The sequence below is a fragment of the Talaromyces stipitatus genome, genomic scaffold, assembly GCF_000003125.1.
Source record: "Talaromyces stipitatus ATCC 10500 scf_1105507295523 genomic scaffold, whole genome shotgun sequence".
Lineage (NCBI taxonomy): Eukaryota > Fungi > Ascomycota > Eurotiomycetes > Eurotiales > Trichocomaceae > Talaromyces > Talaromyces stipitatus.
In genome coordinates, this window is record NW_002990113.1 from 2,582,966 (window position 1) to 2,603,140 (window position 20,175).

The 20,175-nt window shown below is 46.0% G+C and overlaps 7 protein-coding genes and 1 pseudogene across 8 annotated transcripts; 2 read left to right on the forward strand and 6 right to left on the reverse strand.

Annotated features, from left to right (window-relative positions):
* Positions 1–74: 74 nt before the first annotated feature.
* On the reverse strand, positions 75–1,095 carry TSTA_068790 (Coatomer subunit zeta, putative). The gene is made up of 2 exons (XM_002340801.1): positions 680–1,095; positions 75–609 (listed from the first exon to the last, which is right to left on the reverse strand). Exons 1-2 carry the CDS (start codon positions 1,042–1,044, stop codon positions 366–368), a joined length of 609 nt encoding a protein of 202 aa, XP_002340842.1. The 5' UTR covers positions 1,045–1,095; the 3' UTR covers positions 75–365.
* Positions 1,096–1,269: 174 nt separating this feature from the next.
* Positions 1,270–3,476, reverse strand: TSTA_068800 (uncharacterized protein; the record flags this gene model as incomplete). The annotated part of the gene is made up of 2 exons (XM_002340802.1): positions 1,270–2,776; positions 2,831–3,476. The coding sequence occupies 2 exons, from the start codon at positions 3,474–3,476 to the stop codon at positions 1,491–1,493; spliced, it is 1,932 nt and encodes a 643-aa protein (XP_002340843.1). The 3' UTR covers positions 1,270–1,490.
* Positions 3,477–4,757: 1,281 nt separating this feature from the next.
* On the reverse strand, positions 4,758–7,799 carry TSTA_068810 (annotated as a pseudogene).
* A 1,581-nt stretch (positions 7,800–9,380) lies between these two features.
* On the forward strand, positions 9,381–11,656 carry TSTA_068820 (uncharacterized protein; the record flags this gene model as incomplete). Its single annotated transcript, XM_002340803.1, has 5 exons — positions 9,381–9,714; positions 9,771–10,486; positions 10,565–10,887; positions 10,941–11,374; positions 11,442–11,656. The coding sequence occupies 5 exons, from the start codon at positions 9,381–9,383 to the stop codon at positions 11,552–11,554; spliced, it is 1,920 nt and encodes a 639-aa protein (XP_002340844.1). The 3' UTR covers positions 11,555–11,656.
* Positions 11,657–11,706: 50 nt separating this feature from the next.
* On the reverse strand, positions 11,707–13,952 carry TSTA_068830 (uncharacterized protein). The gene is made up of 4 exons (XM_002340804.1): positions 13,650–13,952; positions 12,792–13,571; positions 12,217–12,725; positions 11,707–12,154 (listed from the first exon to the last, which is right to left on the reverse strand). Exons 1-4 carry the CDS (start codon positions 13,913–13,915, stop codon positions 11,949–11,951), a joined length of 1,761 nt encoding a protein of 586 aa, XP_002340845.1. The 5' UTR covers positions 13,916–13,952; the 3' UTR covers positions 11,707–11,948.
* A 667-nt stretch (positions 13,953–14,619) lies between these two features.
* Positions 14,620–16,545, forward strand: TSTA_068840 (short-chain dehydrogenase, putative). The gene is made up of 3 exons (XM_002340805.1): positions 14,620–15,241; positions 15,308–15,481; positions 15,557–16,545. The coding sequence occupies exons 1-3, from the start codon at positions 14,781–14,783 to the stop codon at positions 15,969–15,971; spliced, it is 1,050 nt and encodes a 349-aa protein (XP_002340846.1). The 5' UTR covers positions 14,620–14,780; the 3' UTR covers positions 15,972–16,545.
* TSTA_068850 (oxidoreductase, FAD-binding, putative) lies at positions 15,611–17,645 on the reverse strand (the record flags this gene model as incomplete). 2 transcript variants are annotated; one of them, XM_002340807.1, is made up of 4 exons in its annotated part: positions 15,611–16,580; positions 16,636–16,657; positions 16,715–17,155; positions 17,213–17,645. In XM_002340807.1, 4 exons carry the CDS (start codon positions 17,643–17,645, stop codon positions 16,100–16,102), a joined length of 1,377 nt encoding a protein of 458 aa, XP_002340848.1. In that variant the 3' UTR covers positions 15,611–16,099. The 2 variants fall into 2 exon arrangements, with proteins under 2 accessions (XP_002340848.1, XP_002340847.1); XM_002340806.1 differs by having other exon boundaries at positions 16,636–17,155.
* A 767-nt stretch (positions 17,646–18,412) lies between these two features.
* TSTA_068860 (uncharacterized protein) lies at positions 18,413–19,918 on the reverse strand (the record flags this gene model as incomplete). The annotated part of the gene is made up of 6 exons (XM_002340808.1): positions 18,413–18,830; positions 18,890–18,985; positions 19,044–19,432; positions 19,487–19,551; positions 19,606–19,662; positions 19,717–19,918. The coding sequence occupies 6 exons, from the start codon at positions 19,916–19,918 to the stop codon at positions 18,413–18,415; spliced, it is 1,227 nt and encodes a 408-aa protein (XP_002340849.1).
* Between the last annotated feature and the right edge of the window lie 257 nt (positions 19,919–20,175).

Here is a 20,175-nt window from a genome sequence, read left to right on the forward strand (position 1 = left end):
CTCCTATGTGATCAATATGGACAACATAGCTCTTCTTGATAACTATTTCGAAAAGGAATTCGATAATGAAATATGGATTTCAGATCTCCTTTAATTGAACTGTTCAAGCAGAATGTTTCATGACTTTATATGAAAAGAAAGTTATAATGAAACGCAAATGACACTAACAATATGTAAAAGGACCTAAAAACAGAAGAAAGAAGATAGACACGCCAATCCCATTTTCATTCCCGATAAAGAAAGATATAAGCAGATATCAAAACGAATTCGAGCAACTTCTATCAAAAGCCAGCCCAGTATTTTCAAAGAGCCCTGAAGAAAGTGGCATGAAGTGTGGAAGAAACACATTAAGTACGTAGTAGTATCTAAAGACCCTGTCGCAATTGCTCGGCCAGTTTGCGTCGACCAAACTCCCATGCATTGAGCAGGCCTTGTTCGGAGAGATCAATGTTCTTCATATTTGGTGTATCTGCAGTAGGAGCTCGACTGACTCGAGAAGCGATAAGGACAGGGTCTGTTTCGAGGATGATGCCGTCGTCAATGATTTCGTCTATAGCGAGGGAGACGAGGTCATAATTCTCAATGATTGTGCGTTTGTCCGTAGCTCCTCTGTAACAATCCCGTTGATTAGCAATCGCACCCCTTGAAGGATAGAAAAGGAAGACAGGGAGGAAAATACTTGAATAATATCCCCAAAGCATCCCTCAATGCAACAACAACATTATACAACAAAACCTCATTCTCATCCGCACCCCCAACAACGTATAACATCACATCATTCTCAACCTTGAACACAACCACCCGATTGTCGTACAGAATCACATCATTAGTCTGCTTATTCGTCTTTTCCATTAATCCACTTTCAAAGCCCTTTTGCTCTTTTACTGTCGGATACGGGTTTGCGCCAGGATAGTCGGTCGAATTAACTGGGACACCGGCGGGAGGGTGAGGAGGGGAGTAGTATTTGGCGAAGATGCGGGAGGCGTCGTCCGTGGACATGATGAGGACCGCATTGACGGTAAAGAGGGAGAGGGAGCCGACCATGTTGACTGTTTATGTCTCCCTGCTCTGATCTGGAAATGGTGTTGTGTGGTTGTTGGTTCAGATGATTGATAAATTGATTGGTGTTTTGGAGTTGCCGCATCGTGGCCGCTTCAGTGTTGAGCTCCTGTGATTGGCCCGTTGTGACCTTACAAGCTACACTGCTCTGCTAAGCTACAGTAGTGGTTGTTAGAACTATATGGATTGCCAGTAAAGACTCAATTCATGAATAGCGTAGATTTATCGTTATATAAGTAAACTAAACAGCACAAATATAATATTCAACAACAAACATGGGTCTCATCACACTTGTGGGTATTGAACAGAAAATGATCAAGACAATAAAAGTCTTCCAATCAAAAGACAAATTGGCGAGATCAATACACGAAGAAAATACATCAAATTAAATTATAAATTAGTCAAAATTCAAACAAAATTGAGAGTCATGACTATTTGGGAACTTCGTCCTGCACAGGATTGGAAGTCGGCCGGTTGAACCACCCCATCCAGCTGGATCGGTTGGCTCGCTTGTTTGCGGCCTCCTCCTCCTCAGATGGTTCTTGATTCTCACGAACGAGTCGTAATGGACGCAGTCTATTCTGAGTCATGACTGCACCAGTGTAGTTGTTCATACTGCTACTGGCTCGGCTCGGAGGTGTAGACGTCGCTCCCAGGGAGCTTACTTCTGCATTGGCGTCGCTGGAGAGACTGTCGGAACTGCTGAGTCTCTTACGGTCAGGCTGACTCCCTTGAGATGGAGCACGCGGGTTGCCGCTGGACATGTACGATCCAAACAAGCTGCTCTGTCGCGACCCTGGGCCCATGGTGGTTGGGCTCAAAGGCCCACCTGATGGGCTTCGGCTCCCTGAAGGACCGCGGTACATCTGACCAACAACCGCAGCGGCCATAGGATCACCTATCTGATCAGACCGAGATCTGCGGTGGCCCATACGCACTGACTGGGAGCGGCCGAGAGGGATACTGGGGGCTGTTTCGGGGTTCTCATGGGCAGATGGGACTGATGTCGGCGGAGGCATCACGCTCACAGGTCGCGGTCTTGGCTGTGGACGGCCTGCTGGGCCAGTCATGATAACAGATTTCGCGCGTTGTAATAGGGAAGGTTCATCTTTCTCCGGCGGCGGAGGAGGAAGCTCCTTGTCTGTCTTCGAGGTGTTTGAAGTCGGTAGCGGACCATCATTCTTATCTAAGATCTTCTCGAATCCTTCGTGCTGCAGCAATCGTCCAATGATTCTCTCAATGTATAGTGTAAGTGCCTTGTTCTGGTCTTTCAAAGTCCTCAATTCGGCTTCCAATTTGCGGGTCTCTGCATTGTTGCCCTCGCCAACGGACTCGAGTTCATCAGCTAGAGAACCGCTCAAACTCTGAGGCATGCCCGAAGGAGCGTCATGCATGAAGTCGCCTTTGGTAAAATCACCATTCAGTGTCTTCTCACTCAAAAGAAGCTGGTAGCTCTCATTGTCTTCCATTAGGCGGGCATTGGCCATCCTTGCCTCAAGGAGTTCCCGTTCGAGTTCCTGCTGTAAACCTCCGCCTTTGTTTTCCATTTCGACGAGTTTGATTTGGGATTCGGCAAGCTCTAATCGGAGTGACTCGATTAATTTATCCTTCTGTAACAGAAGTTTGGCATTGTTTCTCGACGGGCTGCGTTCTATCTGCGCTGATGGAGCGAACTGCCCACTATCGATATCGGGAGAAGATCGATTCCGGAAACTCGCTATGAATATGTTAGCATGGAATATCCTCAGCAAAGAAACGGATGGCATCATACAAGATCTGGAAATATTGCTCTTGTCACCGTCGGTATTGATTCGAATATCCTTTTGAGCAATCGACTCCTTCAGACGTTGAATGGTAGACTGTAACTCCTCCTCCCTGCTTGCCTGCTGTTCTTTATCCTGTAGCATCGCATTCCGCTCCTGCTCGTGTGCCTGCTCCATATCCCGTAACTGACGAGAATGGTCTCGGATTTGAGCATTCAGAGCTTCAATATTGCCATCCCTTTCATGCACCTGATCCTCCAGCTTCTGCTGCTCGGTAATAGCATCATCCAGTCGTGACTGCAACACCCCTAATTGTTTCTGGTACTGTTCTGAAGCCGTCTCGGCTTTCTGTAGCTGTTCCTTCAGTTCCTCTATCAGCGCCGCATTCTGAGCACGAGCCTCATCGTCAAAGGAGGCGGTGTCAGAACTGGAGATCTTGGGGACGCTGGAAACACTCAAATTCGATCTTCCGGGTTTGCGTGCTGCGGCTCTAGCGGAAACGGGTGACGCGCGACCGGAGGGGGTTCGTTGAAGACCATTCGATGACTTGGTTGCAGCACTTCGGCTGTCGACCGTTGTTCGGTCTGGGGTAGTCCTGCTACTGGGCCCTGTTGTCCCATTTGTACCCGTGGGTTTCTTGGGGGTCGTCGACATTTTGATGGTTAGAAAGAGAGAGCGATTGCTCTCGTGGTAAAGATGCTGACGTCGGTATGTATAGGGTTGTTGGGCGCGATTGAGAGAACAGATGGCAAGGGAGGATGGATAAAGTATGACCTATGAGCGGTCCTGTTCTGACCCAGAGTCCAGCCCGGCCAGCGGAGAAACCAAAATGCGTAGGATATTATTGAGCGGTCTGCAAAGACTCAAGGATAATTATCTCTCACGGAAAATATCGCCGGGAATCGTAAAATAAATCATGAAGATATAAAAGGAGAGGGTGGTTTGAATGAAGATGGAAGCAGGGGTCAGATAAATTATTTATTGCGGCTTGAGTTCAATTGGCAGGAGGTTCAATAATAGATCAATGATCCACCTCGCGACTGAGAAACAACTAATTCAGATCTCGGAACGCAATGATAGTGTGCAAAGAATCATAAAAAAAAAAGAGAAAAAAAAGAAGTCACAAAAAGAAATCTATGAAAATTGTGGGCTGTATTCAGTTGAGTAGACAATTATCATGTGGATGACATGGACTAATTACAGTGGCAGCAACCCTGTCGCGTCCCCATAGAAACCGTTTTCCAGCCTCGATCCTCAATAGATCATAGCATTTCCCAGACTCATATTCAAGCTAGCAAACAAGTGAGTAATAAATATCACAGCATTGAACGTATTGGATTGCCACTACCTTGCCACAGAGCTGATATGTTACTATCCCATCACAGCCACACCTGAAACCAAGTTGAGCTCATGAGACGCTGGTTAAACAGTTAATAAATAAGGCATCAACTTTCAAGGCCATCAATAACCGGATCATAGTTAATCCAGAAAATAACTGCCCTAGTCTCAGTTCCGTAAGGCTTCGTATAACGGACGCAATGTAGTGGGATGATGATGACTTGATTGGTCTCTCTCTAGGTCTCCGATGGGAGCCGGTAACTAAGAACTAACTAAGTAACGTCACGTGACACTTCGATACCTGCGCACGTGCGCCGTGTTGAATTTGCGTACTCTACAATCTACATACACCTAGAAGCATATTTTATCTTGAGAAGATGGAGACGATATTGACTGTCTTGTGCGAGAAAATCTCTATATCTACTATCTAGGAAGTGAGAGAGATCTATATCCCCAACAACAACATGTGGAAAGATGCCACTGGATCAACAATTTATATTGGCTCATAATCCAACTAATACGGAGTATATTCTGCTAGTTGCCTAATGGGGCGGAGTAGACTTGTCTTTAGTCTCGGTACTCGCCCCTTTATCAAGCAGCAGCTTCACCATAATCGAATGACCGTTCAAGGCAGCCTAGGAGAGAGCAGTTTGGCCGAACTCATCAGCTTGGTTAAGACTTGCTGCTCTGTCGATTAACAGCATGACCACCCCCAAATAACCATTCATAGCAGCCCAGGAGAGTGGCGTCTTTTTAAGCTCATCTCTCACCTCCGTGGTTGCCCCGTTATTGAGTAGTAGCTTCACCACCACAGAATTTCCATTTCTAGCTGCCCAATAAAGTGATGTCTCACCGGATTTGTCCTTCGAATTAATCCGCGTTGCGCTCTTGTCAAGCAATACGCTCACAACTGACTCGTGGCCATGTTTTGCTGCCCATAAGAGCGATATGCAACCAAAGTTGCTGTCTTTGGGTCTGACATCTGCATTTTTATTAAGCAAAAAACTCATCAATGGCTCAAACCTTTTCCAGATGCCCAGATGAGCGGTGTTCGCCCAGACTTGTCTCTGATATTAACGTCAGCATTATGACCTAGGAAGATTTTCACCATCAGTCCATATCCGCTTTAGATAGCTCATAAGAGTGGTGCCCGACCAAATGCTTTATCTTTGCAATTGATATCATAAGACCTTTTGAGCAAAGCTAGCATGAACTTGCAAAGTCCGAAGCACTCTGCAAGGTGCAATCCACTCATCTCAACATCATCATAGTAACCGAGTTCATGATAGATCATAACCTGGCTGCAGGCTGAAACTTTGCTCATGGTCTCAAGGAAGTCCAAAATCAACTTGCTGCCTTCAAGGGAGGAACTCCGAGCGTGGTAGCTCCAGAACCGTGCTGCGTACTCATATAGAGCATTTATTCGTATCGGACTTTGAGGTCATATGGTGTGGGACTTGGTTCGTCCTCAAAAGTCTGAAATGACAAGTATGTTACACATGTCTGGGTATTATCATCTTGAGCATTTGAGAGCCATTTGGTTCTGGTGCGATCAAAATACTCCGCTGCTGTATGGTGAACCAGGCGGATAGTGTTGTTTGTCACGTCAATAGTCACGAGGCTGGCACATACCGAGATGAAAAGTCCAATCTCCGTGATATTCTCATAATTGAGCGATAGAACATCATTCTTAGTAGCCAGAGCATGCTGCATCTCTGACTTTTTTTAGTGGTCTTTGGGCATAAACGATCCAAGCAATGACTCGAAGCGAGAGATCTCGGAAGCCTTGTTTTTGACTCTGTATTCTCTCCATTGCGTCTTCGTAGACTTGGTCATACGCATCCCCTTCGGAAGCCTTTCCAGTGCTATCTCAAGCAATTCAGATAGCTTGGTCGGAGTCTCTTATCTCTATGAAAGGCGCACCTTTCCGTTTGAACTCTGGTATTATCTGTGGGAGGAATCGTGATGTAGTAAGAAGACTGAACGCTACTGTTGCTTGTAGACCAAATATACTGGTAAGAATTTTAGGAATTCCATCGAATAGTCTGCACTTATCTAGTGCGTCGATAAGAATAAATGTGCTTGAAAAAACTCATAATTATATTCTTCAGAGAGTCCGATGCCTCTTGAAAAGAAGGACGACTTTGTCTAGGCTTGTGGTAACTGTAGAGTCTCATCACTTTGTCCATGCCAGCAGTCTGAAAAGATAATTGCCTCGAGAGGCATGTGAACAGACCAATAATATCTTCAATCTGCTGATGGAAGTTGGAGTATACAAAGGCAATACCGATATATTTGCAGCCCTGGAACTTTCTCTGGAGGTGATTAATCACAATTGACGTGGTTACAGTCTTCCCTTCTCCTGGGATCCCGGACAGAATAAGATGGGTGTTTCCTTATTTGACCATCGTTGGAATCGATCCGATTTCAAAAACCATTCTCCACCACCTTTCTGACGACCGGTAATGAAGTCGTTTTGTTGGGCAGAATAGTCCTTTGGGTGCAGCCAGTCAAGGTTTCTTTGCCGCTTTTCGTCTCGTTGGACGTCCACAATTCTATCAATTTTCACGGACACAGTATCGAGGTTCTCTTGAATACCTATTTAAGAAGCACATGTGTTAGAACTTGACATGCCAAGGAGAAGCTAAAAGATACTTACAATATAAAATATCAACAATCTTCCTCTCCGCTTCCACCTGGTTTGGAATGATCTGTCGTAAAAGAGCCGTAGCATAAGTTGCAGCGACCATTGCAGCATATCCTTGCCATTCTTTATTTTTATGAGAGTCAGAATAATCACAGATACCTCGAGCAATCGAACACGGAAAATAATTCATGAGTCCTGTAGCTTCCATCTCAAAACACAATGCCCCTTTCTTCGCAAGCTTGTCCCGGATCAATGTATTTTTCATCAGCTGGTTCAATGAAGCGATCAAGTTGTAGTGGATCATTGGATTGTCCTCCTCTTCTGTCCGGTCTCTCCGTAGTATCAAGGCAGGGCAGCTGTTCCCGCAGGTGAGTGCACAATTCGAAACTTGAGCGTCGTTCGCTGGATGTATGACATTGCTATCATACAGTTGATCTGTGTTCCGGTTCGGTTGTTTATACTTTCCTCGTAGTCGGCTGTTGTTCGAGAACTTCACAGACGGTCTCATGTAGTCTATCATCTTCGAACTCATAATTAGATTTAAGCCCACTAACTGCAGTCTGCAAGATCATGGGTGGTTGGTTCAATTCGTGTAAGTGGAAAATCTTGCTCCTGAATGATTTTCCCAAAACCACACTGAACCACGCCGCTGTGTCCATCAAACGGAGCACTTACAACGATGTCACCAAGACGAATGCCATGTTTGGAGCTCCACCGCCGATGCCAACCATCAGGCCTAAGCGGATATTCGAAAAACTACGAATCATATGTGTAGCAACGATAGTGGCAGACGCAGTTCCGTACTCACCATTAGGTAAGACGGCAATGACAACATTATGACCTGCAATCGAACCGAAAGTATACTTGTTGCAATCCCCTAAAGACAGTCTTTCGGGTATCCCATACTTTATCTCCAGGAATGCCAATACAGCGACGTACTCAGTGCTGATGACGCAAATCCATCCGATGGTATAGTTAGCCGGATTCGCCATGATATTGGTTAAAATCCGCACAAGGGTATCGGTGTATCCGAAGTAGTGAACTTGGGCCGATGTCTTCAAGTATGGCAGAATGTTTTTGTAAGTATGAGTGGTCTCGACCAGCCTTGTCAGCTTTGTGTGGTGATACAAGAACAAGGCTGAGTACATATGCACGTAGTTTGCATGTATACCCAACACCGAGGACACGTTTGCGTAGAACCAACAGCCTAAAGAAGATTGGATGTGGTAGATATAACCACCCTGAAAGAATCAAGCTCATTTAAAGCATCCGTAGACACATAGGTCTGTTACCTCAAAACCAGAAAATAGATCCGAAGAAATAACAACTCACAATTGGCATTTATACTGTAAAGGGAGGATCTGTGAATTTCCGCATTCCGTTAGTGTTACCTGTTTTAGACTAGTCCCCGGGTACGCCGTATGGTCATCACTACCCAGCCGCCCGTCAAATATAACAGCCCATGCCCTCGCTGTTCTAACCTTCAGTCCTTCCACTTCTTTATTTTCCCTCTATGTCTCTCGTACAGTCGCGCTCTCTTTTAAGTTAAAGATGCAACTCTTGCTCTTATTTCTATTGGAAATTACTAATGCGCCCTCGGCTCGCATCGTACCTACTGCCCAGTTTCATTCGCCCCATCCGCATGAGTTGGCGATGGAAGCAGGGTAACATTCTGAGACATCTAGGACTAGCTGGAGAAACCGTGTGATCATCTTGCAAGATCTACCTTTGTTTTTAGCTGACTGTGGCATGCAACTGCAGAGACTTAGGAGTGCAATTGACTGAATTCGGAGTTGAAAAGAAGAATCTTGGGGCTCTAGGGAAAACTGACTCGATGTGTGTGCTCTCTTCAGTGGAACGCACAATCCCGAGAGTGAAGCTATATCTATCTAGAGTCTATCTATATCGGGAAGGCGGTGGCTGAACCTGACTGGGCAATATATGTCCCAACAAAGAATAAGGAGCGCCATATACATTGTATCTCTAGTTTTTAAACTACTAAATATATAAATAAGCTCATGCTACGCATTCGCAAATAATTAAGGTTGCTGCCTCAGGCCCGTAACTAGCCGAATTTCGTGAATTTGAGTTCATGGGGGACTCTGGTTTCACCGAGATCGAGGTGATTGGTTTAAGGTGGATTTTGGACCTAGGTCCACGGTATCGAACCTACTAAGGGTCCAGGTGCACGCTTTAGAGTCTTGTAACCTATACCTCTCCATATAGTTCCGCGTTGCTAGATCACCAGTTTTAGTTAGCCTGACCCTGGCTTAACATGGCTAGAGACCTACCTTGGTTACAGACAACGGATTCATGTTGATAGCGTTGGGTCGGACAATCTCATTTATAACTACGGCCCAGACCCAAATGGGAATAGTGTTCCAACAGTTGAGCCTCTAAGTGTCCGACACTACTTGACGTCATGTGATTTTATATACCTCCATATTACCTTCCATCGCAACAACAAATGCACCTTCCTCAATTGCTGCATCATCCCAGTGCTCTCGTGAATGTCCACGATGGCTGCCAATCTTTTCTCCTGGGGTTTTCGCCCAAATCGATCCTCTCCAACAATGGCTGAACCGTCTCAGCGCAGATTGTGGTGTGCGTTCTCTGACAATATTGATAATATGTTCCCCATAGACTGCAATATCAATGTTGACTCGATCGCCGATGTCAAAAAGAAGATTTGGTCGGAAAGTCAACCCAAGCTTGCTCAGGTTGCTTCCTGGGAACTCGATCTCTACAGCCCTTCCAGCCCAGTCAAGAATATTCCTACGAGGGAGAACCTTGTACATCTCCATCCTCGCAAACGAATCTTATCCGACTTCCCTCGATCCAATGATCCAGACATTGATATCATTGTTATACAACCAGAAGAGCAACAGCATTCTATCGCTACCCAAGGTACGATCCCACATGTTGAGCTATCATGCCATGGTCACAACTGACGCTGATGCCAGTGTCAAATTCTCCCAGACTTGAACCATGTCGAATGATATGCACGCGAGATGAAACGGTATCAAGACTTGCGGAAGTCATTGATTCACAAAACATCGTCCACGTACGTGGCACCCCAGCAAGTGGAAAGTCAACACTCTCGCTTCTATTAAGGGACTATTATCGCCGGAATGGAAGAACAGTTTTTTGGCTTGGGATATGGGAACAAAATCTTCGGGAGTTTGGTGATGAGGACCCTTGGGCGAATCTAGCTCGATATATCAGGTGCAACTACCCGAGGCTTGATAAGAAACAGAATATATTTGCCAATGGTAATGTGATCATCATCGATGAAGCACAAACATCATATGGGGACACCGCATTATGGAATCAAATCATCAAAGATATCCGTGGTGGGATCGGATATAAGGTAAAGCTGTGTCTTTTCTGTTCATATGGCAGCCCGTCAGAAGGCCTACCATATAACAGAAGGGATCACGGCACACCTGTGGGCTTTGGTCGCGCGCAACGCATTTCATTGACTCCGTCAGGGGAGCTCGGATCACCACCAATAGGCCTATTCTACAACAGGGATGAGTTTGAAATAGTCGTGACGAAATTATGTTCTTCCGATCCTGTTGAAAAGTATAGCGTCGACAATGACGCTCGAGACTATATATTCAATCTCACGAATGGTCATCCTGGGGCTGTAAGCTCAATAGTATACTATCTTTTCCAGGTATGTAACCGCTTGCGCTTGTAGCCACTGGGGCCTGGAAAGCTCCGTGATTTCAGCACAACTGACTCCAATGTTTAGGTGTACCGCTCTCAAGTGAAATATAAAGATATTTCTACAATAACACAAGATCATGTAACTCAAGCCTTAGCCGATGACAACAAAGTCTTCGGTGGTCTTGATGGATCTATTGTCTTCAGATCCTTTCCTTTCCCAGGGAAACTTACACCAGAAGCTAGGAGCGCACTGATCACAATTCTAGAAGATGGATATATTCTATTTGATGAATCATCTGATGGTATTAGATGCTGCTATGAAAATGGCTGGATTCATAGAGCAATCCTGGGGGATAGCTCACTGCAGCAGAATAGCGTTGGTGTTTTGCCTTCACGCTTGCATGAAAAGTAATCTTGTTTATAAAAACACGGCTTTTACTGTTCTATGCTGATGTGCACAGGTACGTTGAGTTCTTAATTGGTGAAACGCAATTACATTTCCCAGAGGCATTTCCTACGATTCAGAGCTTGTGTATGGAGATTCTCAAGCGGTTCTCTGCGAAAAAACTTCGACATTCTGTGGAAGGCAAACTATCAACTGCATCGAGACTTCGACCGCTGGAGGCGCAATATCAGGATGAGTTTTATAGAGCTTTCAACTCTGTAGTAGGTCGAGGTGTACCAATTTCCAGTGAATGGTCCCGGGAGGGTGATGGCCGAGTCGATTTCTGGATTCCACAAAAACGATGGGGAATTGAGCTGCTCAGGGAACACAGCAATGTGGATGAACATTGTAATCGATTCAAGAAGGGCGGTCGGTATTATCCATGGATTGAAGCTGGCATGCTCAAGGATTGGATATTAATTGACTGTGCCACATCTTTACCCAGTAGTGGTATGTAGTCTCATCTTATACTTTGTTTTACATCCTTGATGCAGTCAAACTGCTGACATCATTACAGAGCATACAGAACCGAAACTCTGGCGCGCTGTCTTTGAGAATGATTATTCCCAATTAATGATGTTGGATTATAGAAATAACTGTCTGATGGGCCCTACTGTCTTAGTCAATTAAGAGTTGATGAGATATATGGAGCTCTTATTTGCTTTACCTATAATATTTTTCTATTATTCCTTTTACCTCTTTCAGTCACAAAGCTAAACTATGCATCTCTTCCTCCGTTGCTACATCAGTTATGGTACTACTAATGAATTGTACTTTTTCCTATCGAGATTACGTTTTATTAGTATATTTTTTGATGCTGGACTCTATAAACGGGGAAAAGTTGACGTTTGTGTTTCCACCGGAAACAACTTCGTGAACATATGCAGTCCTAAACCTTAGTTAAAGCGGCGGCTTCCCCCAGGAGTTACGAGGTGGAATTGACGCCGTAAGAAGCCTCAGTAGCGGTTATTTTCAGTGTCGATTTCACAGGTCCTCATATTCTATATGTAATTCCAAATGAGGCTTATGCATTCTCTTTATATTTCCTTCTCCTCACTCGCACAGGGACTGGATATTTGGTCCTAGCCGTACCTAGTCCGTATCTCCAAGGATCGAGTTGAAAGGAGTGGTCGTCCAATGGCTCGATATCAAATTCGCTTATCAATAATGCGCAAAAGAAGAACACTACGTTCTTAGCCAGGAATCTACCTGGGCAGATTGAGGGACCTCCTGTACATAATTTCAGCTTCGGAAGATTTGTACCATGGACAAGGAGGGGACAGAAAATTTACCTCCATATGGTATCCATACACCATCCAAGCCTTCCATGGAGAAATAGGGTATTTTGGAGCCACCAGCTTTGGAACCATGTGTGAACCGCATTTGGTCTGGCCTTGCCGGTCCGCTCAATGGGGTTTCAGGATGGATAAGGAATCGATCGGGCCAGAACTCGTTGAGAGGATGCTTTCCCCCAGCATCGTTCCAATAGGTCTCATCCATATGAGATATGCCCGAGCTAACAACCCCAGTGGCTCCTTTCGGTAGATTCCATTTCCCCAAATTGACATCGTTGTGCTGCGAACTCGCCATGAAAAATACTTTGACATAAAGACGCAACGTCTCAGCATAGACGGCAGATAGTAGCGGTAGCTTCAATAACAGTTTTGGGTCGGCTGTTACAAATGTAGAGAGGGGATCAAAGTGCGCTGCTAGCTCCATGCGCAGACGTGTGAGGAGTGATAGATCTCGGAATATGTGATATGCTGCCAAAGTTGCCGCTGAGACGGCATTAAAATTCGATCTGCAAGAACACAAGTCAGCATCTATTTCATTATTGGCTCGTACAGCAGGGCATATGTGTCCCTACGCCCATAGAAGTGCAAGGTCATGCGACGACATAGCATCGTCGTCGTGCGAGCGGCGCTCAACATGCAAGACCTGTTGTAGATTTCTCACCAACCGGGATCCCCAAGCTGGATCTCCATCGCCGCCTGCGTCGATATGAGACTCTCGAAAATCCTGTCTAGCGTATATGTACCAATTCTGCAGCTTAGCCCGAATCTTATCCCGGACACGGTATGGGTTTGGCATAAGAATTTGTGGAATTCCTCTCGCCAGCCAAGGAAGCACATTGTCATAATCCCACAGGTCATCTATAATCTCCGGGTGAAGCTGGAATAATAATGGACCATAAATTGCCTGTGAAAGGGCGCCGATTGTCATTTTGCCAAATACCTCGAAAAAATCATATATATGGTTCCATTGGTCGTTTTCAACGCTAGTCATCATCTTAATCTTTGCCAAGAGGGTGTTCCTGAAGCGATGCGTTGTTGGAGCAAGACCCGGACCGCTAAAAGCATGATTGAAGCTCTGGTGAAGAAGATAGTCGATACGCTCCTCTGGTGTAAGATTCGGATTACTTCCAGGAAATGGCTTTACCAAGGGACCAGAGTCGTCAGCTCTGTAAGCTTTTAGACCCGTCTCCGGCATGCCGAAAAGGAAGCGGAGAGTTACGATGATGATTGACATGGGGCTGGCGAGACTGGGATGTTTCATCATTTTCTCAACAGTCTCACGATCCTGGAAGATATACATGTTTGACCCCAGAAGGGAGATTCGAGTAGAAGTGATCTTCCCATGGTAGTGTCTGAATGCCCCAGTCAGCCGTCATGTAATCCAGGAGGTGAAAGGAGCTCTACATTGTGGTAAGGGTATGGAAACTTACGTTGCTTTGTATAGGAACTGTTCAAGGTTCCAGGCCGAAGAGAATGCATGACCTAAGAACGGCACCAACGTAGGGTACTTAGGAGGAACTTGTGCTCCACGCCGACTCCTGCGCACACGGTGGTATCTAACCCAGGCCAGTATATAATTCGTCACCAAGACAGTGCTTAGTAGAATAACCCAGACTGAAATTGGCCAAGCGCTAATCGTCAGAATCTGATGTATACTGCGCATGACCGTAACGTGAAGATCGCTGCTTCCCATCATGTACTAAAGGGCGACTGGTCTAAAATCCTTTGACAATAGATGTAGGCCAACAGGAGCTTTGCCAGGAAAGATTTTATATAACATGTGAAAATGTCGGAAGCCATCTTCGGCTGTCAATACTATGTCTGCATGCTATAGTTGTAGGTAACTGTCGTTGGAGTAAGTACCAGGTACCTGCTCCAGGTGCAGGATACTTCAATCGGTGCATATCGACTGTGGCTGAAAGGCGATGTGGTAGGCTGATGCTTGCAGGTCCGGTCTCTTGACGTAGGATCGTTGGCGGCTATCTCCATTGTAGCACTGATGTCTCTGCAGAAGGACAAGAAAAGAGAAAGATATGTAGGTGATGAATGGAAGAGATGGAACTGAGGATGGATGGGTTCACCTCTTTCCCAAATTGTCTACAAGGTGGGTGGGGTACACGAGGGAAGGTACGACCCAGCTCTTCCATCTCTCATCTTACAACTGACCGAGTTTCTATCTCGACAATACTTCTAATGATCTCATTTAGACAGTGAGTTGCTCACGAGATTGTCATTGACTATGGAGACCTGGTCCCAGCATCGATAAGTTCTGACTGTGATGCTAATCCTACTGTTTCTTTATCAAGGCAAAATGGCCCAGGGTCTAGCCTAGTCCTGGGGTGCCAACCATACCCGTGAAAAACAAAGCAGAAACATTGTGCTACCGCCATCTTCGTCTCATCCTAGGACGGGTTTCGTTCGTCCATACTATTTCTCCATCGCCCTCATCTCTGGGAGGAAGTTGGGAATCTGGCCAATTAACACTGCAGATATCCATCATCTTTCTTCCCAGATCGCTCACTCATCTTATTCTCTAATACTGTCAGCACGAAAAACACAAAATGTCTGCAAAAGGCACTATTATCCTTACCGGCGCCAATGGTGGTATTGGAAGCGCCATCGTATCCCGCATCCGCTCCTCGCCAGAGCTCTCCTCATACCACGCCATCTACACCGTACGAGATGCTTCATCCGTACCCCAAGATCCAGATCCTCGTCAGCAATCCAACTCCGACACACAAAATCATGAGACTATCTCTCTCGAGCTTACGAACCTTACAAGCGTCCGCACGGTGGCAGCCGGCATCAATGCACGAGTCGCAGCGGGCGAGATCCCACCCATTCGTGCCTTGATTCTTAACGCTGGATACAACGAATTGAATACTCAAAAATTCACAGACGACGGCTTTGCGACAATGTTTATGGCTAATTATCTGGGTCATTGGCTGCTTGTTCTGTTACTAGTGCAGAGCATGGATCGTGATATGGGTCGAATCGTGGTGATTGGCAGCAAGGCTCATGAGTAAGGCCCTTTTCGAGACGCCGAATGTAAATAATATACAGCTACTAAAATTATGTTACGTAATAGTCCCTCGTTGAGCCAGAATGCTCGCCCTTTCAAAGATGAGAAATGGAGGACAATGCTTCACGAGAGCACTGATCCGATTGCATATGGGACTTGGAGCTCGTTCAAAGAAGACCAATCTTATGCGAGCGGAATGAGACGATATGGCGCTTCTAAACTCTGTGCTATCATGATGATGTACGTCTTTTGTCTTTCCTCTTTCCTTCCTGTGCGCCTTTATTTCTACTAAAGACACTAACCAACCCCTAATAGCGGGGAACTCCAACGGCGTCTCTCCACCGACCCCGCCCTCTCCAACGTCTCCATTCTCGGCGTCGATCCCGGCACCGTCCCCACTAACCTAGCCCGCCACAGCCCTTTTTTCATCCGAGTGATCTTGTTCCAGCTTCTTCTCCCGATACTTGCCGCTATCAAGCATTGGCGCAACCCTACTGGTAACAACGACATCCGTACACCCGAAAAGTCTGCAGGGGATATTTTGGCGGCGGCTTTGGATTGTAACCCTGTTCTGGGAGAGCGGCCGCAGGGAATGTATCTGGATGGCTCTGAGGTGGCTGAGATTAGTCCTGAAGCTAGGGATGAGAGCAAGAGGTTGATGGTGTGGAGGGATAGTGTGAGGTATACGGGGCTGAAGGGGGAGGAGACCATGCTGGTGAATTGGGAGTAACTATGTCTTTCAACTGAAGTGGTTTTCATTTCTACGTATTCCTGAAAAGCCACGCTTCATTAATGATGAAGGATATTAATACTGTCTTGTTAATATATGCTTCTATTCTTGAGTACCATAATAGACTCCTACGACGAAGGAATCTTATACCCACCAGGCACCTGCTGAGTAAATACCAAAGTCGGATCTACTCTCTCTCTAACCTTCTGCAACTGCCTAACGCTTTTGTGCCCATAACTCTCAATAGGATCCTGATTCTGACCCGCATAGTTAAGATAGACATACGGATCCAATCCACCGAGCTGTCTAGCAGCGGCATTGATGCTATTTAGAAGTGAATGAGCCGTGGTGCCTACGAGCGCATCATCATCGGGCGTAATCCATGTTGCGCTGATGAGGGCGACAATGAGGGAGTCTGCCCTGTCGTCGAGGCCCATGGAATTGGAGCTTGCATGTCGAGAGTAGAAAATTGGTGGGAGGGGTTCAAGGGCTAGTGCGAAGACGATGTTTGGGATATTCTTGATAGAGGGAACGCTGGATTTCCATGCTTCGTAGGCTGCTTTGATGACTGGTGCTGTGGAAAGCAGGGTAGTTACGAGAGAAAGGGATCTGTCGGAGTTAGATATGATGTGGAACCTACAGGACTGAGGGAAAGTAGACTCACCTTGCTCCATTCGGTTGAAGGGCTTGAGTCGCAAAGGCAAGGTTAGTCATATTTGTAATCTGAGACGTAGACATCATACTCGGTAGCGCTAGATAGTCCTCGAATACAGGCGGATTCTCAACGGGCTTCGTGTACTCGAGGTTGCTCGAAATGACCATCATGTTTCGAGCCTGCGAGTACCCGAAAGACGTGATAAGAGATGCATATTCGTCATATGCGGTGGGAGAATTAATCTTGACAAACTCAGCAATAATATCGTCGACAATGCTGAGATCATTGTACATTGTAGCAGCCCATATGTCTCCTTGTGCAAAGGTTATTAGTTCAATTTGAGTCACGATGCCGAAGTTGTTGTTTCCTCCTTTCAGAGCTCGGAATAAGTCGGGGTTTGACTGCGCGTTGGCATTCACAAGAGATCCATCGGCGAGGACGATTTGGTAATTGGTTACGGTGTCGCAGGTCCAGCCATATCGAGGTGAGAAATATGAGATACCGCCGCCAAGGCAGAGACCCCCGACGCCTTGTTAATATGAGTAACGCAGACAAATTGACATATAATGATTTGTATTCTACTCACCTACTCCAGCTGCTCGGCCACCATTCACACTGAGACCAAGCGGGTCAAGCAGAGCGTAGACCATATCCCAAGAAGCCCCCACCCCAACAGAGACAGTCGACTGATCCGGCGACAATTCAATGGTATTTAGGTTGCGGAGATCAATCACGACGCCATCTGCAATATTGGCTGCACCAGCCCAGGCAGTGTGACCACCTGAGCGAATTGCAAAGGGGCACCGCTGTCCATTTTCCGGCTTTTGAAGGGATATCACTGCTTCCGAGACATCTAATGACGTCTGCGGAAGTACAATACATGCAGGTTGAACAGCTGCCTCCTGCTGCGAGAAGTAGGAGCTTAGTGATGTCGTATAGGCAGTGTTATCGGGCAAAAGGACTTTCTGCTGGCCCAACAGTGCTCTAAGCGCGACACACTGAACGGATTGGTCAGGCATTTGATTGGTAAAGGAGTCTAGGCTGATCGATTGCGGGGAACGCTTGAATTGAGCAGGAGGAGGAGGGGGGAAGAGACAAATAATCAAAGAGGGGTGGGCTGAGAACAATTTTTCAGCTGTAAAGCCAAGAAAAGGGAGGGAGTTGCATGCTTACACAAAAATTCCCAGGCATCATAATAGAATCGTTCTTTTTCGCGAGTGGATTTGAGTAATTAAGCAGAAAGTCGGTGAGACATCAGCTGTTGAGAAATGATTCGGTCAAAAGGTAGTCACCACGATCTTTTAAGAGTACGTGATTGTCCTACATCCTTTTTGGTGTTGCATTACATAGATCATACAGATCCGTATATCCCCAAATTTCTGCTGGACGGCAGATTTGTGAAGCTGGGGTGATGAGCATTGGCACTTGTCTGACCTTGCACTTGGGGGCCAGAATGAGGAAGTCCCTTTGTTCGTACGTATTCATGGGGTTACACAGCGGAGGAGACTGTGAGGGAAGGCGTGACTAGCAAAGCCCTAAGCCGGGGTTGAGCTTGTATCCCCGATTATGTCTTCTTAATTGTCAATGTTTTAGAAAGCCGAGTTGGTTAATATAGTTATAAATCCTAAAATTAGGAGCATATCGATACTTTGAAGAAATTGTTCTTAATGTCCTTTGCGACGAAGATTCTGAAGAATGAAGAATGGTTTCAAGCTTACAAGGTATTAAGATGCAATTTGAGCAATCAAACACGCCAAGTCTCCATATTGTACAAATGCATAGACAGTTACAACAGCTTTTCTCGCGACTGTGATTTATTCCCAGGTCTCGATTGCTCGGTAATGCTCACAGTTCGAACGACATTTATCCCACTTCTACTCGCGTCCACTGCTTCGGGTCGCCTCATCGAAGGATCCTCCTCGTCCGCAGCTGTCACTTGGGTTCGATTGACTCTAGTATCAGTGAGCTCATAATATTCGTCCGCCTGTGGATGTTTCCAAGTGTGCTGCCGTTTGTTCGGGTCTTTGTTATCTAAACCTTCGGGTACATTTGGTGTTATTCCGTAATTGTCGTCTCTGTCCGAGCTGCCCATGATTTTTGATCGCAGACTTTGGAAGAGTGTTGAAGTCATTACATGTGACCTGATAAATTTGGCGACGATGGGCATACTTCCCACTGCGATGGCGACATTGTTCTCGGTGACGCTGTGTGTATCAGAAATTAGTAGGTTTCTATCATATATCCAACGATGGTGAGAACGTACACGCAAATGGCTAATCTAGCCTGATCCCATGTACTATCTTGATTGTGAAGGAGGTCGACGCGGAAGACCAATGCGACGACACTAGCTATGACGCCCCTGTTCAGGTCAAGTCAGATATACTCTTAAGTAACCTTCCGAACCTTGGAAAGCTTACATCAAAGCTGTAGCAAACAGCGCAACAAGCTGAAGCCTTTTCTTCAAAGGCAGCGTCAACTGAAACAACGTAGGAAGCGGTAGTGTGAAAATATACAAATCCAGCAAGACCGAGCAAGACCCCTGCACAATACCCCAATAGATCAAGGTGTGATCTCTCGAAGCCGCAAGACTCCGCAGAAGCTCGTCCCAGGTATGACCGGGTTTAGGGGCTTCGTAAATAGCTGACAGAGGGATGGAAGGGAAATAGATACAAAAGGTGAAGATGAAACCTATCCAAGTGCCTATTTGCATTGATCTCTTGGGGAACATTTTGCGATACATGAAGAAAATGGAACACTTGGGGAAGAATAGCACCGCGCCGACTATCGTGGTACCAGCGAATATGATCTATAACGCTTCAATCAGCTCATAGTCGAGGTTTTTGAATGAGGGTGAAGATACCCTAAGATAATGCCCGTCCATCCAGCAAGCTGGAATGTCCCATTGATGCCGGTTATAGCGATGTACTGCAAGCAGGTCAGGGAAAGATGTCCGATTTTCGTCATATCTGCACTACTTACACGATATGATAAGTCCGGTGTATGTGATTGTCATCACACCTCCCATAGCCATAAAATCTGCACACCGAATCAGTTATCTGGACCATCAATCAGCACAACGAGATAGCATACAATCAGCCACATCGAGCTTCCGTATATTCATCCACAACCTGAGCACCACCAAGCTTACTGATAATATAGTTAAGATGAGACACATAGCCCAGGTGACTGGTGCTAGAGTCGTGGGGTTAACCAAATTCGAAACATACCCAGCAGGAGGCTGGAGCGCGGGTATTTCGCATAGATTGGTGCCAGGAGGTAATGAGCTCGACATTGTCAACAAAACACAACAAAAGAAACGCTAGTGAAGCAAGAAGCATACGCCTTGCACGACTAGAGTTGGAAATAAGTCATTCAATGAGCTGAAATGTCCAATAACTGCGAGGATCAATACAACAGGTCAGGTTTCCTATAGGGGGCTCAAACTTGCATCTGGAAATGGTAAGAGTATTAGCCTGACAGCTCATCTGTGAGATATATAGGCTAAAGAGGTTTTGAATTCATCTGCTTAATCAAGTTGACCATTCCCGG

Excerpts from the sequence above, each read along its gene's own strand:
- TSTA_068840 (XM_002340805.1), top strand. The coding sequence starts at position 14,781 with ATGTCTGCAAAAGGCACTATTATCCTTACCGGCGCCAATGGTGGTATT. Across the intron at positions 15,242-15,307 it reads ATTGGCAGCAAGGCTCATGA|TCCCTCGTTGAGCCAGAATG; the intron begins GTAAGGCCCTTT and ends GTTACGTAATAG. Across the intron at positions 15,482-15,556 it reads CTCTGTGCTATCATGATGAT|CGGGGAACTCCAACGGCGTC; the intron begins GTACGTCTTTTG and ends AACCCCTAATAG.
- TSTA_068790 (XM_002340801.1), bottom strand. The coding sequence starts at position 1,044 with ATGGTCGGCTCCCTCTCCCTCTTTACCGTCAATGCGGTCCTCATCATG. Across the intron at positions 610-679 it reads GCTTTGGGGATATTATTCAA|AGGAGCTACGGACAAACGCA; the intron begins GTATTTTCCTCC and ends GGATTGTTACAG.
- TSTA_068830 (XM_002340804.1), bottom strand. The coding sequence starts at position 13,915 with ATGATGGGAAGCAGCGATCTTCACGTTACGGTCATGCGCAGTATACAT. Across the intron at positions 13,572-13,649 it reads CAGTTCCTATACAAAGCAAC|ACACTACCATGGGAAGATCA; the intron begins GTAAGTTTCCAT and ends TGGGGCATTCAG. Across the intron at positions 12,726-12,791 it reads GACCTTGCACTTCTATGGGC|ATCGAATTTTAATGCCGTCT; the intron begins GTAGGGACACAT and ends GTGTTCTTGCAG.